This window comes from Chiloscyllium plagiosum, unplaced genomic scaffold (assembly GCF_037043375.1).
Source record: "Chiloscyllium plagiosum isolate Xiang-an unplaced genomic scaffold, Cpla_swu_hap1 HiC_scaffold_29, whole genome shotgun sequence".
NCBI lineage: Eukaryota > Metazoa > Chordata > Chondrichthyes > Orectolobiformes > Hemiscylliidae > Chiloscyllium > Chiloscyllium plagiosum.
Genome location: NW_028270167.1, coordinates 43670769 through 43686462, shown reverse-complemented (window position 1 = coordinate 43686462; position 15694 = coordinate 43670769). Strand labels below are relative to the sequence as shown.

Genomic DNA, 15694 nt, shown 5'->3' with positions numbered 1-15694 from the left:
GACCAGTTTGAATGGGCCTTGGGAGCCAAGGTAAACCGGGGCAAAAGCAAGGCCATGCTCTTTGGGAACTGGGCCGGCCAATCCTATATCCCCATCACCATCAGGATTGATTACCTGATGGTGCTGGGTATTTGGTTCAGAGGGGCTGAAGCGTGCGCTAAGTCTTGAGAGGAGCGTATCAGTAAAGTAAGGCAGAAACCGTGCCGATGGGAGCAACAGTCGATCTGCATCGTGGATAAAAACCTGGTCATCAGGTCTGAGGTACTCTCAGTGCTGTTATATGTGGCACAGATCTGGCCTATTCCCAGAACCTGTGTCGCCGCAGTCGACCAGGCTATCTTCCGCTTCACATGGACCAGGTCCGAAGGGACATGATGTATAAAGATCTGGGCAAAGGAGGAAGAAATACACCCAGTGCCACCCTGATGGCTCCTTTGTGTGTGGCTGCATCAAGCTGTGCGTGAATCCCCGGTACGCAAACACCAAATATCACTACGCACTGAGGTTCTACCTGTCCCCGGTGTTGCCCAGGATGGGCCTGGCCTCGCTGCCATAGAATGTTCCAAGTTGTTGGACCGTTCCGTATCACTTGTCCCTCGTGGAGAAATTTATGAAGAAAAACGCCTTTGACCACAAACCCATCAGGAAGTGGTCAGCACATAGTGTTGGGATCCTTGAGATCCTTTGCTCAACAGGATCTACCTTCTCCTTTTCCAGTTCCCTGAGAAGACTGTCAAAGTCATTTGGCAGAATGCCTCATTGCCAGAACTTTCAAACAAGCACCAAGACGTCGCATGGCTGATGGTGAGAAGGGCTCTGCCTGTGAGATCCTTTATGCACACCCGGCATCTCTGCACCACCGCACGCTGCCCTTGAAGCGGCTGCGGGGGGGGCGAGACTGTCACACACCTCCTTCTGGAATATGCCCATGGAGAGGAAGTCTGGAGAGGAATGCAGTGGTGTTTGTCGAGGTTTGTCCCGAGCAGCACCGTGCTCTACATTCTGTTCCCCGGGATGCACACTGAGGTGAACATCAACTATGCCTGGAGGATCATCAACTCAGTGAAAGACGCTCTTTGGTCTACTCGAAGCTTGCTGGTCTTCCAGCTGAAGGAGTTGACTCTGACTGAGTGTTGCAGACTGGCACATTCCAAGGTCCAGGACTATGTGCTGTGGGGCGTACTGAAGCTTGGGCAGCTGCCACCAAAATGCAGTGGGGAAAGACCACAGTGTAAGGACCTCTTGCCAAAGAATAACAGGAGGCCCATTCAGTAATTGGGCTCCGCTGTCTCCTCAGCTAAATGCCAAGATGCCGGGTGGTTAACATATAAAATTGTAAATACCAATGATGCAGTCTGTTCTCTGATTGTAAAGATAGTATACATCGGAATGACATCATCAACTGTACAGGTACCATAACGTTCTTTAAATAAAGTATATTTTTGAAATAAAAAAGAAATTAAGGGCCAAACACTACATCACTCCATTGTTTCCCTCCTCCTCTAACCAAAAATAAAAGTGGAGTGGTTGAGAAATGTGCTATTGTAAAACTTTTATTGGACATAGAGGAAGCGTTTTGGCTCTAGAAACTTCAGAGAACAGTTGCTCAGCAAAACGTACAGATATGCTCATGCAAAGTTCTTTTTACTTTTTAGCTTTACAGCAGTTAAGATAGTTGTTAGGCCAGTCGCATGTTCTTACAGCAGGATGTGGGAGCTCAATGAGACTTCCATCATCCCTGAGGACGACATGTAAAGGAGTGCACCCAGCTGCAGCTCCTGGTAGACCGTTTTAGGGAGCTAGATCATTTGAGATAAAAGCAAATTACTGAGGATGCTGGAATCTGAAACCAAAAGAGAAAATGCTGGAAAATCTCAGCAGGTCTGGCAGCATCTGTAAGGAGAGAAAAGAGCTGATGTTTCGAGTCTAACTGACCCTTTGCCTCTCCCTGGTAGTCACCCAGCTCTTTGACAAATGGAGTAGGCAGAGAGTGCAGGATTTCCCTGTGGCCATTCCACTCAAAAACAAGTATAACATTTTGGACACTGCTGGGGGGAATGACCATTCAGGGGAAAGAAGCAATAGCCAATTTAGTGGCACTAGGACTGGCTCTGTGGTACAGAGGTAAGAGCACCTCAGTGATAGGGGATTCAATTGTCAGGCGGACAGATAAGAGATTCTGTGGCTGCAAACTGGAATTGATGATGATGTGTTGACTCCCAGATGCCAGAGTCGAGATGTCTCAGAACAGCTGCTGAACGTTCTCAAGAGTGAGGGTGAATGGCCGGAAGTCATTGGGCATTTTGACACAAATGACACAGGTAGAAATAGGGATGAGATCCTCCAGATTGTAGAGAGCCTGGAAAAAAGTTGAAAACCAGGATCATCTTTGGATTACATCCAGTGCAATGTGTTAGTGAGGGTAAGAACAGAAAGGTATGGTCGATGAATGCATGGCTCAAGTATTGGTGCAGGAGCAGAGATTCAGATTTTTAGATCATTGGGATCTTTTCTGGGGCAGAGGTGACCTGTTCAAGGGTGACATTTTGCATTTGAACTGGAGGATGACCAATACTTTGGCTGCCAGGTTTGCTAGTGCTGTAAGGGAGATTTTAAATTGATTGCAGGGGGATGGTTTTCTCAACATCAGGGAGGCAACTGTGAGGCTGGAAGGAGATACAGTAATCAGAAAGAATGGGTAGAAAAGACAGGTCAGGCTGGAATATGACAGGAAACAAGGAATGCCTGTTGGATTAAATTGCATTTATTTCAATGCAAGAGGGCTGACAAGTAAGGCTGACGAACTCAAGGAGTAGATAAATATGTGGGATTGGGATATTATAGCCATTACAGAAACGTGGCTAAGGGAGGGACAGGACTGGCAGCTTAATGTACCAGGGAACAGATGCTTTAGGTGGGACAGAGGTGGTGGAAGGAGAGAAGGGGGAGTTGCATTTTTAAAAAAGGTAAGTATCACAGTAATAGCCAGAGATGAAATAACTGAAAAATCATCCAGTGAAATAAGAGGTGAATATTGATATTATTGGGGTTGCTATTTCGGCCCCCAAATAGACAACAGGAATTAGAGGAACAAATATGCAGGTAGATTAGGAAGACATGCAGTGGCAATAGGGTTGTCATAGTCGGAGATTTGATTTTTCCCTCACATAGACTGGGACTGCCTGAGTTCTGCCTGAGCTTAGATGGGGTGGGATTTGTTCAGTGCATTTATGAAAGTCTCCTCAAGCAAAAGATAGAGGCTCCAACTCTGAAAGGGGCAAGACTCAACATGCTCTTGGGAAATAGGGTAGGACAGGTGACAGACATGATAGTTTGGGACCCGTGACCATAGTTCTATTCATTTTTAAAAAAAACTATGGAGAAGGACAAAACTGGTCCACAATTTCAGGTTCTAATTTGAGTCAAGGCAAACTTTGAAGGAAGTAGTTAAGAGCTTACATGTTAAAAATTGGAGTTTTTCTTTGCAGGCAAAGTGACCTCTGGCAAGTGGGGGGACATTAAAAGTGAGATAGTTAGAGTTCAAGGTCTGTATCTTCCTGTAAGGTGAAGGGCAAGTTTGGCAGGAATAGGGAACTCAGAATGACATGAGATATTGAGGCTTTGACCAGAATAAAAAGGAGACGTGTCTCAAATAAGGCTGCTGGGATCAACGGAATCCCTGGAGGTGTATATGAAATATAGGGGTTTACTGAAGAAGGGAATCAGGAGGGTGAAAAGGGGGTACAGACAGGCTTGGCTGCGAAGATTAGGGTGAATCCAAAGATGTGCTTTAAGTATTTTAAAGGAAAACGAATAACTAAAAAGAGAATAGGGCCCCTCAAGGACCAAGGTGGACATTGTATGTGTCGAAGTGCAGAAGATGGGTGAGGTTCTCAATGAATATTTCTCCTCTGTGTTACCATGGAGAAAGACATGGAAACTTGGGAACTCGGGGAACTTAGCGACATATCTTGGGGACAGTTAGTATGGCATTGTTGAGGGGATATCACATCTGCAAGGATCTCTCTACAAGGATCTCAGTGAGTCCCTCTCTCACTGCACCCTCCAGGTCATCTCCTCTGCCCTGAAGCTCTTCAGCTATGCCCTCAAACAGACTCGCTACCACAGTCACATCCCCTCTACAGGGATATCACATCTGACCAACATAATTCAATTTTTCAAAGAAGTGACCAGGTCTCTGAATGAGGGCAATGCTTTTAGATTAGATTAGATTACAGTGTGGAAACAGGCCCTTTGGCCCAACAAGTCCACACCGACCCGCCGAAGCGAAACCCACCCATACCCCTACATTTACCCTTACCTAACACTACGGGCAATTTAGTATGGCCAATTCACCTAACCTGCACATCTTTGGACTGTGGGAGGAAACCGGAGCACCCGGAGGAAACCCACGCAGACACGGGGAGAACGTGCAAACTCCACACAGTCAGTTGCCTGAGTCGGGAATTGAACCCGGGTCTCTGGCGCTGCGAGGCAGCAGTGCTAACCACTGTGCCACCGTGCCGCCCACTAAACAGGTCATCAAGTCATTGAGATCTACAGCACAGATAAAGACCCTTAAGCCCATCAGGTCCACACCAACCCTCCAACTCCACACAGTCAGCCGCCTGAGGCAGGAATTGAACCCGGGTCTCTGGCACTGTGAGGCAACAGTGCTAACCACTGTGCCACCGTGCCACCCACAAATGTCATCTACTTTGATGTCATCTACTTAGAATTCAACAGGTCTTTTAATAAGATCCTACATAGGAGACTGATAGAGAACATAGGAGAAAGTGAGGTCTGCAGATGCTGGAGATCAGAGCTGGAAATGTGTTGCTGGAAAAGCGCAGCAGGTCAGGCAGCATCCAGGAACAGGAGAATCGACATTTCGGGCATAAGCCCTTCTTCAGGAATGAGGATAGAGAACATAGTAATGTTCAGCAAACTCTGAACATCCATGGACTCCAAAAAATTTGGTAAATTGGATCCATAATTGGCTGAGTGGCAGAAAGCAGAAGGTGAGGTGGAGGAGTGCTTCTCCAACCTGGAAGTCTGTGTTCTGTAGGACCATGGGCGTCACTGTTGGGGCTCTTGCTGATTGTGACTTATCAGAGATTTGATGAGTTAATTGCAGATGATGTAAACACTTCTGAGGTGATGAATGGTGAGGAGAATGGCCTCAGATTATAGGAGGATACAATGGACTGATCAGATTCAATATGTATAAATGTGAGGCTGCATATATTAATAGATTTATCCAATGCAGGAAAAGTTCTTTGGACCATTGAGTCTGCACTGGTATAACTACTTCTGGCATCTTACACTGTGCCCAGAGAGAAACTAAATATTTGTTTCAGAGCCCTGCAATCTTCTAACTTGCCTCCCACAGCAGCCAAGCATAAAATTCATCCAGGCCAGGAGATCTATTTGTTTTTAAGCCCAACAGAGGCTCCAACAACTCTCCATTTCTTATGTGCAACTTCTACACAGTTGTTTTCCTGAATTCTGTACCAACATTCTTCTTTTCCAGAGTGAAGACCAAAGAGAAGTATTCATTTAACACCCTTCCAGATCTTTCACAGTCAAATTACCTCATAGGTCCCTAATAGGTCCTACTCTTTCATTGGTTAACCTCTTCCCTTTACTGTGTTCATAAAATATTTTAGGATTCTTCCATATCCTGTTTGCAAGTCCATGTTCATGCCCCATTTTATCTCTTCTAATTCGCTCCTGCACTTCCTGTATTCCTCTAGAACCAAGGCTGAATTTGGCTAGCCAACAGCCTTTCTTCAGAGAATCCTTACAGTGTGTAAACAGGTCATTTAGCCTACTGAATCCACACTGACCCTCTGGAGAGCATCCCCACCCGGACGAACCGCAGTCCCTGCATACTATGGAAGATTTAGCACCTTTGGACTGTGGGAGAAACCAGAGCACGCAGTGGGACTCTGGGAAGCACCAAGGATCAGAGAAACCTTGATGTGCATGTTCATCAGGGCAAGTGGATAAGTGGTTCAGAAGGCATATGCGTTGCATGCCTTTATTTGCTGAGGCAAAGAGCTTAAATACGGGGGAGTTATGCTAAAACTATATAAAATGTTGGTTAAGCCACAGCTAGAGTATCACGCGCAATTTGGAATCCACAATAAAAGGAGGGATGTGATAGCACTAGAGATGGTACAGAGGAGATATATCAGAATATTGCCTGGGCTGGAGACTTTCAGTAATGAAGAGAGATTGGACAGATTTGGGTTGTTTCACTTAGAGTAGAGCAGATTGAGAGGAGAAATGATTGAGATGTGTTCAATTATGAGGGGCATAGATAGGGTATCCCTCACCATCAGACGCCTGGAGGAAGAATGCCTCATCCTCTGCCTCGGAACACTACAACCCCAGGGCATCAATGTGGACTTCAACAGTTTCCTCATTTCCCCTTCCCCCACCTCACCCTAGTTCCAAACTTCCAGCTCAGCAGGGTCCCCATGACTTGTCCGGACTTGTCCTACCTGCCTATCTTCTTTTCCACCTATCCACTCCACCCTCTCCTCCCTGACCTATCACCTTCATCACCTCTCCCACTCACCTATTGTACTCTATGCTACTTTCTCCCCACCCCCACCCTCCTCTAACCATCCTGTACCTCTAATGAATCAGTGCAAATATTCAACAAAGGAAGGTTTGAGGCGTAACTTTCAGATCAACAAGTATCAATCAAAGATTAACAAGGATTAATAAAATTTTCAAACAAAGACTGCAGAACTATTTTCCCAGTTTTCCCTCCAACAACTTTTCCTCCCTGTTTATGTTTATATGTTTGTGTGTATAAGGGGGTGTTTTCAAGGAGTCAACAGATTTAATTTGTAATGTTTACCTAATTTAGTTTAATTGTTTACCTGTAGAAAGAAACTAACAATCTCTTTAAATAGTGGTTTCTTGGTAAATGCAGAAACCTGGTCTGTACGCTCTATCAGGCAGCATCCGATGAGCAGCAAAATCGTGTTTCGGGCAAAAGCCCTCATTTTATTCCTGATGAAGGGCTTTTGCCCGAAACGTCGATTTTGCTGCTCGTCGGATGCTGCCTGAATTGCTGTGCTCTTCCAGCACCACTGATCCAGAAGATGTATGCTCTATCAGCCTGGGCCTGAAAATCATGTGAATTGAATTGAACTGAATTGAATTGGATTGAATTGAATTTATTGTCCCGTGTACTGAGGGACAGTGAAAATCTTTGTCATGTGAACAACACAGGCAGGTCACAGAGTTAAGTCACATAGAAAAGTAAATAATAGGTAAACAGTGGCAAAACAAAAACACAGGTGCAGGTGAATGTTAAGAGTTTGTGAGTTCTTTCAGTATTCTAACAACAGTAGGGTAGAAACTGTTTCGAATCCGGCTGGTGTGTGTGATTAGATTAGATTAGATTACTTACAATGTGGAAACAGGCCCTTCGGCTCAACAAGTCCACACCGACCCGTAACCCACTTAGACCCATTCCCCTACAGTTACCCCTTCACCTAACACTACGGGCAATTTAGCATGGCCAATTCACCTGACCTGCACATTTTTGGACTGTGGGAGGAAACCGGAGCACCCGGAGGAAACCCACACAAGACACTGGGAGAATGTGCAAACTCCACACAGTCAGCCGCCTGAGGGTGGGATGAATTTTGATTTGTCCAGGCCGAGTTCACTACTCTCTGTAGCCATCTCCGATCTTGAACGGTACAGTTGCCATACCAGGTAGTGATCTAGCAGCATCAAAGGAGCAAGAGAATCGACGTTTCGGGCATAAGCCCTTCTTCAAGAGAAGAAGGGCTTATGCCCGAAACGTCGATTCTCCTACTCCTTTGATGCTGCCTAACCTGCTGTGCTTTTCCAGCAACACATTTTTCAACTCTGATCTCCAGCATCTGCAGTCCTCACTTTCTCCCAGGTAGTGATCAAGACAGAGTGCTCTCGATGGCGCACCTATAAAAGTTGGCAAGGGTATTTGCCATCATGCTAAATTTTCTCATCTGCCTGAGGAAGAAGAGGTGTTGTTGGGCCTTTATAACCAGTGCGTCCACATGAAGAGTCAAGAAAGCTTATTGTTGATGACCACTCCCAGGAGCTTGACACTCTCTACTCGTTCCACCACTGTGCTGTTAATGTGTGTGTGGGGGGGGGGGGGGCATGAATAACAGCCCACTGAAAGTCAATAATGAGTTCCTTGGTTTTGTCTGCATTGAGAGCTAGGTTGTTCTCAGTGCAACATTTTTGCAGATCTCCCACCTCCCATCATAGTCTGTTTCATCGCCATGTGAGATTCAACCGACTATGGTGGTGTCATCAGCGAAGTTGTAAATGGCGATGCAATCATGGGTATACAGCGAGTACAGTAGGAGGCTGAGTATGCACCCCTTGGGGAGCTCCAATGTGAGTTTTCCAGAAATCAGGGCGGGGGACGGAGCTGTAGGCATCTTTCACAGTGGTGTAGCAGTGGTCTATAATGTTTGGGCCCCTGTTCTGTTGGTACTTGGGCAACACCTTCCTTTGATTGGCTTGATTAAAGTCACCAGTTTGGTTTGGGATTTTGTATTTTTTCAAAAAACTTGAAACTTTTGTGATGACTGCAGGAATAGTGGGGCTCAATTTCTAGTGCACTATCCCATTAAGTTGAGGCAAATGTAAGTAAACGCTTTGTTTCCACAAGGAATGTGTGGTGGTCACTCTCATCAATACTGTCATGTATAGACTCCTCTGTAACAGGTAGATTTGTGAGATTGAGGTTAAGTATATTAAATTTTCTTGTTGGTTTCCTCACCACTTGAACAGATCTAGACAGGATTCAGCTCGCTCAGCTAGCAATGGTGCTAACAGCACCTTTATAGGTTGTGGCCTTTGAAGTTCAATCCACACTCTTGCTACACATGAGGAGTGATGTAGGGTGGTGGGTGGTAACTAGCTTGAGATTCTTAATAATTCCACCAACTGGCATTATTTATTCTTTTTACTCTGTCCAGACCCCTCATGACTGAGCACCTTTATCAAATCACCTCACAACATTTTCTTGTCTGAGAAAACCTGCCCCAGCCTCACCAACCTTTCCACATTTACGAAGATTTTCACCTCAGACCATTCTTGCAAATCTTTTCTGCACCCTCTCTAAAATATAGGGACAGGAAGAGGCCATTCTGTGTCTGTTTCAGTTTAAATTGAGTTGGTCACGTTGCATTCTTGTTTCAACCAAGGCTTTTCAAGTACCTGAGCCTATTCTTAGCAGCAGGACAATGTTGTTACATTCCGGGTAACTAGTTGATGAAGCATGAAACTAGAGCCAGTCTTTGCTTGGAATAGATTTATTCACAGTCAAATGTTATTCTAATTTTGTGTCAGTATTTTGCTGTTACACTCATGCGCAGAACTAATCTCTGAACTCCACCTGTACGTGTTTAACTTCAATTTGTGCAATTCACAGAAGCTATTCAGCCTGTTAATACAGGAAAATAACAAGGCCATACAACCTCTCAGATGTCTTGTTCAGGATCTAGTGATGGTACTTTAGACATATACAGAAGACAGAGACATAGCTATACAGAGGCAAGAAGTGGCTATTCAGACCTTCAAATTATTTAAGAATAATTTATCCCCTCATTGAAAAATAAATAAGATCAGTCTGCCTGAACTGTCCTATACAAGAACTGGTGCAGGTCATTCAGACCTGAAAGCTCCCTCTATGCTGTCCCATCAAGCCCTTCCAGAAAGGGGCAGAATTAGTAAGGCAAAGCTTCCTTAACCTTGCTCTTTCAAATGTTCTTAGGACAAAAGGACTATATATTTAAATATCCTGCAAATCAACACTGTTTTGAAAGAGGTTTCCAAGGAAGGTGAAACTTGGGTTAGAGAGTAAAGTTGCCTCTACACCTACCCCATCAGTATTTCCCTTGTACCTGCTGCAAAGGTTAAAATTAGTAAAAGTAATTCTAGATTGTTCTATTAAATCCTTCCAAGGTAGATACAGCATGGGTTAGATAAACATAAAACTCCTACCAGAGTGTTCTATCAAGCATGGTCAAGGCAGATACAGAGTTTTCTCTACACTGTAGCAATCTATTAAATGGACCCAAGACAAATGTCGGGCAAAACATGCGTTACACTGCCCAATTAAATTCATCCAATGAAGGTATAGCATAGGTTAGCTGGATGTTAAATTTCCCTCTCGAGTATTGCATCAAGTGAACAGGGACAGTTTTTTGAACAAAGTGTTCTTTTTCCACTGTCCCATTCAACACCCTCAGGACAGATATAACATGACTTGATGAAAAGTAAACTAACACTTCAATCTACTATTCTCAGACCTGACAGAGCACAGAATTAATAAAAAGGTACCAGATCAGGGAGAGACAGACTACATAGAGAGTAAACCTCCCACAGATAAGAACATAAGAATTAGGAACCAGAAAACACAACACTGGCCATTTAGTCTGCTTCACCATTCAATTCAATTATAGCTGATCTTTGATCTCAAGTCCAGTTTTCTGCTCAGTTCCCACATCTTTTGGTCAGGGTTGTCAGCAAAATTCACACAGGACACTGTTTCACATCTTTTAGCTGCTACAGAGTTGTAAATGTCTCTTTTTCAGTCTGCAGGTGGTCTATAAGTTCTCCAGGTTCCCTGTGGCTACTGACTTGAATTTCTTGATGGGTTACATTTGGGAATATAAAACACAATTTCAAAAACTGCTAATACCACAATTTTTAGGTGTGCAGTAAACAGAAAGAATGAGTTCAAGAGAACAGGGAGGCTCAAATACTGAGTGGGCACATATTAGGCTGCAACTTCTGAGGTGATTTATCTTGGTAGAAAAGTTGAAGAGAGACAGTCCATTCTGAATGGGGATGATGCAAGGACAGAAAGAAAGACAGAGAGAGGGTGTGTGTGTGTATATATTAATTTGTGCCAGACTTTAGGAATGTCATGAAGTCTTCAGTGAGGATACAGAAAATATTTACTGACGTAGTTTTAGAATTGATAGATAGTAGCTTCATGGATAGGTGGGAGAAGCTGGTGTCCTCCTGAGAGACAAGATTGAAAGAAGATAGGTATCTACTGCCAGGAAAGTAGAAGATAGTGCAAATAAAAGAAGTAGTTCCTAATGACTGAATGGTTAAGAATGGGAATGGTTGAAAAACCAGAGTTAACATCAGGACAAATGTCTTTGTACAAATGGATAGGAATATGAATACACTGCCTGATAAAGTGTAGATGAAGATTCAAGAATAGGATTTAGATAAATGTTTGGCCTTTAAAAATTTCAGGAATATGTGAAAAGAACGGCAAAGTTGGAATAAATTGCATTGCTGTTAAAAAGAGCTAGTGAAAAGATGGTGGACTGAATGCCTCTGTGCTAAAGTATTCCCTGATTCTGTGAGTATTATTGCACCCATTTCCAACATGAAGACCAGTTCATTCTCTCCCTATCTGTCCCCTCGGAAAGCAATAGTATTGTGAATCTTTAATTTGTTGTTTAAAACTGGCTGTTTCTTTGATCACCAAATCTCCTCCCCTCACATAAAAAAAAATTGTGCTGCAAGAGGATAGTTCTCAGTCCAACAGAGTGCAGATTAATTTGATATGATGATGTATTGAGTTGAGTCAGACTATCTGTGCTGGTATTGGTGTTGGTGGAAATATACCTGGTACCTCCTCAGGTTTGTTTCTTTGTGGCTCTGGTCTTGTTAAAAACAAATTCCATGTTGTTCTATGTATTGTGGTTTGCATTTTTCTGGAATAAAGACCCAGCTGAATCATTGATTCCTAAAATATCCTGTGGATTCACATCATGTTTCAAAGCATCACTTTCTTCTGAGCTGCTCTGGCTGTTCCACTGAATTAATGCAATATGCTTGAATTCCTGTGTATCAGTAGGTTGCTTCCCAAACCCATAAAAATTCCAAACAGTGTCTGGAGAATGCAATGGCACAGGATTAGAACACTCTTGCTGCTTAATAGGGAATTCCATTTCCCAAGATTGGTCAGAATCTGTACTGAATCCATACAATCTGGATCTTGCAGTGTCTGTCCTCCACATCTCCTTGATGACTGCACTATTCGGCTTCCTACTTCCTTCTTCTTCAGGATGAGACAAATCTCTTTCTTCTGAATTTGAAGCTTTTTTATTTGTCATTTTCATCCCTTGCACCTCAGTTCTCACAGAGTCTGTCTTCACACTGAAATCACCAGTCAATTCCAATCCTGGGCTCTTCGTGCTTGGAGATCCTGTCTTTTGTTTCGGAGATTCCAAGTCCCGGGATGCTCCATATAAACATAACTTGGTAATCGTTTTCCTCAGTTTTTGAACTGCTTTTCCAGCATTGCCCTTCCCTTCTTGCAGTTTATTAGAAGCTCCTCCAATGGATTTATCAGGACTGAAAGAAAACTGGTGAACAGGTCCAATTTTCTGTACTGGTGTCTTTGAAACACGAGAATACAAAGAGGTCAGGGCATTGGCCATCGTTGTAAGCACTTCAATTTGTCGAAACCGACCTGAAAGAAGATCAAATTTGTAAGACAAACAGATACCCTTTGTTTAACTCTACAGCAAAGCTCCCATATAATGATATTTTGACAGAATAAAAAAATCTAATGACATTTCATAGCAGTGATTTTCTATCAAACTTATATGGAGCAACATCAACAGTCATTATGAAAAGTACCCAAAGGTTTGGTTAGAGATAGGTTAGAGATAGATTTTCATGGGGAACGTAAAAGGTAGAAGAGGCTGAGAAGGTTAAGAAAGAAATTCAAGACAACGCAAAAGTGGAGGAATGCTGAGGTCCTGTCCCAAACCAGAGGAATGTATGTTGACAGGTTGAGTTAGAGCACTGGATGATAGGAGCAGGAGTCAACAATTTAGCAACTCAAGCCTGTTTCTTGTAAAACACCATTACTGATATATAACCGAACTCCAACTTCCTGCCGAATAACAAAACTATGAATAGCAAATTTAAAATTAATAACATATATCAACCTGCCTATTCCTCTTAATTGCTCAAACCTTTAATCAAATCACGCTTTAATTTTTCAAATTCCAAGGAATACGTTTCCTTGCGTGCTCTGACATTGCAATTTATCCCTCTGTGATGCCGAATTTAAGAAGTGAAGAAATCAAACCGGATTCAAAACATCCACAGTATTTTGCATTTATGTGATATATTAATCATATTTCAATGAGACAGTGAAAAAGCATTGTAATTTTGATCGAGAATTAGACTCCTTTTGGAAATTTAAGATGCCAAAAGGTTGGACCTTGATGGGCCACAATGTCTTTGTCATTCCAAAAGTATTTTTCACTCTGGACTGTAACTTACTTGCCAGTGTGTAACTGGGATTTTCTTCTCCCAGCCTCTTTACTTGAGCTTCTAAGAACACCCTAAAATTTATTCCATTTGCATGAGATGCGCAGCTGAAAAAGCGGGATGGAATTTTTGCTGTAATATTGGGCTCTTCCATTCCAAAACCAAGGTTGTACAGAATCTCCTCAGGGTCTTCTCTGTACATGTCCAGTATTTCAGAGACACTAGGAACAAAGAATTGTTTAGAGTGAGAGAGTGAGTTAATGGCCGTTATGATCAACATTTGGATCCCATATCCAATGGTGATGAAGAGGAATGAGACTGTCTCTTTGTGGACTGGTTGACTATCACACAAGTTATTGAATATTCATGAAGCTAATCCTAAACCTAGTGATCAGAAAAACTTCATAGTCAGAAATTAAGCTTGAACTAAAATGAAATACTGTTATACTTTTTGTTGCATTTTTGTAATGGAGGTGATGGCATGCAAACACGTTGAATTATAAAATAGAAAAGAACTAAGCTACAATAGAGCAGAGAAATCAACACAATCTGCATTAGCTGTGCAGCAGCACAACCCAATTCAGAAAGTAAAATAATTCTGCAACATTCTTCATTATGGTTTAAGTTATAAAGCTTCTTGAAGTTTCCTACTATCTAGTATTGAAGCATTCAAGGCCAATTTCTAACTTAAACTAAGTTCAGTAACATCAGAAAAATCTGTTTTCTGACCTAAACTCATTTCTTTAAACGACCATAGAATAAGAGTGTCACTAGCTGGCCAGTATTTATTGCCCATCTCTGTTGGCAAGGTGATGCAGAGCTGCCTTCCTGCTCAGACCATATAGTCCCACAATGCCCTTATGGAGAGAATTCCAGAATGTTTCCCAATGAAACTGAAGGATCAGTAAGATATTGAATATATGAGTTGGGCTGTCATGTCAAGGTTGTACAGGACATAGGTGAGGCTGCTCTTGGAGTACTGCGTACAGTTCTGGCCACCCTGTTATAGGAAGGATATTATTAAATTAGAGAGGGTTCAGAAAAGATTTCAATTAGATTGCTTACAGTGTGGAAACAGGCCCTTTGGCCCAACAAGTCTATACTGACCCTCTGAAGAGCATCCCACCGAGACCCATTTCCCTACACCTAAAACTACGGGCAATTTAGCATGGCCAATTCACCTAACCTGGACATCTTTGGACTGTGGGAGGAAACCGGAGCACCTGGAGGAAACCCACGCAGACACGGGGAGAATGTGCAAACTCCACACAGACAGTTGCCCAAGATGGGAATTGAACCCGGGTTTCTGGCACTGTGAGGCAGCAGTGTGCCACCGTACCACCCAGCCTTTATCACGATGATGTTTGGACTAGAGGCTGGAACTTTTGTTATTGGAGCAGAGGAGGTTAGGATGGCTTCATAATAGTTTATAAAATCATGACAGGCAAGGGCAAAGTATTTTCACTATGACGCAGGAGTTCAAAACTAGAGAGCATATTCTTTAGGTGAGAGGTAAAAGATTTAATAAGGACATATGAGGGGTAACATCTGCACATCGGAGTGGTTCTTATGTTGAATGAACTGGCAGAGAAAGTGGTAAATGCAGGTATAGTCACAATATTTAAAAGACATTTGGAAAGGTTCATGAATAGGAAAGATTTAGAGGGAGTATGGGCCTGATGTCTGCAAGTGGAACTAGTATAGTTTGGGGAAACATGGTGGTCATGGACAAGTTGGACTCAAGGGTCTATTATTCTGTGATTCCATTTCCAAATCAGGATTGTGAATGGCTTGGAGGGGAATTTGCAAGTATTAGCAATTTAATTTTTCCTATGCCCTTGTCCTATATGGAAGTGGTTGTGGTTGGAACCTAGAGTTTAAGTAATTTGATAAATGTTTGCAATGCATCTTGTAGATTTTACCTGCTGCTGCTAGTACTGAGCATCAGTGGTGGAGGGAATGGATGTTTGAAGATGTGGTGCCAATCAAGCAGGCTGCTTTGTTCTGGATGGTGTAAACCTTCATTGCTTTGGATAGTGTCAAGATGGCAATTGCCTGGCATTTCTGAAATGCGAATACTACTAATTAATTTTCAACCCAAGATTGAATATTGTCCAGGACTTGCTCATTTGGGCATGGACTGTTTCAATATTCAAGGAGTCACAAACATTGCTGAACATTGTGCAATCACCAGTGAACACCGACCTTATGATGAAGCAGTTGAAGGTGTTTCGGTTTAGGACACTATCCTCAGAAACCCCTAGAGAAATGTTTTTAAGATAAGATGACTGGCCTCTAACAATCACAATCATCTTCCTCTGTTCCAGGTATAGCTTGAACATGCAGAGAGCTT

The 15694-nt window shown here is 42.9% G+C and overlaps 1 protein-coding gene across 1 annotated transcript in view; it reads right to left on the bottom strand.

Moving 5' to 3' along the window:
• Positions 1–9325: 9325 nt before the first annotated feature.
• Positions 9326–15694, bottom strand: part of tespa1 (thymocyte expressed, positive selection associated 1) — a 100946-nt gene continuing 94577 nt past the window's right edge. Inside the window, exons 8-9 of the mRNA XM_043676970.2 lie at positions 13354–13562; positions 9326–12529 (exon numbers count right to left, since the gene is read on the bottom strand). Coding sequence (XP_043532905.1) covers positions 11745–12529; positions 13354–13562 — 994 coding nt within the window. The 3' untranslated portion in view covers positions 9326–11744. The remainder of the gene's footprint in view (positions 12530–13353; positions 13563–15694) is intronic.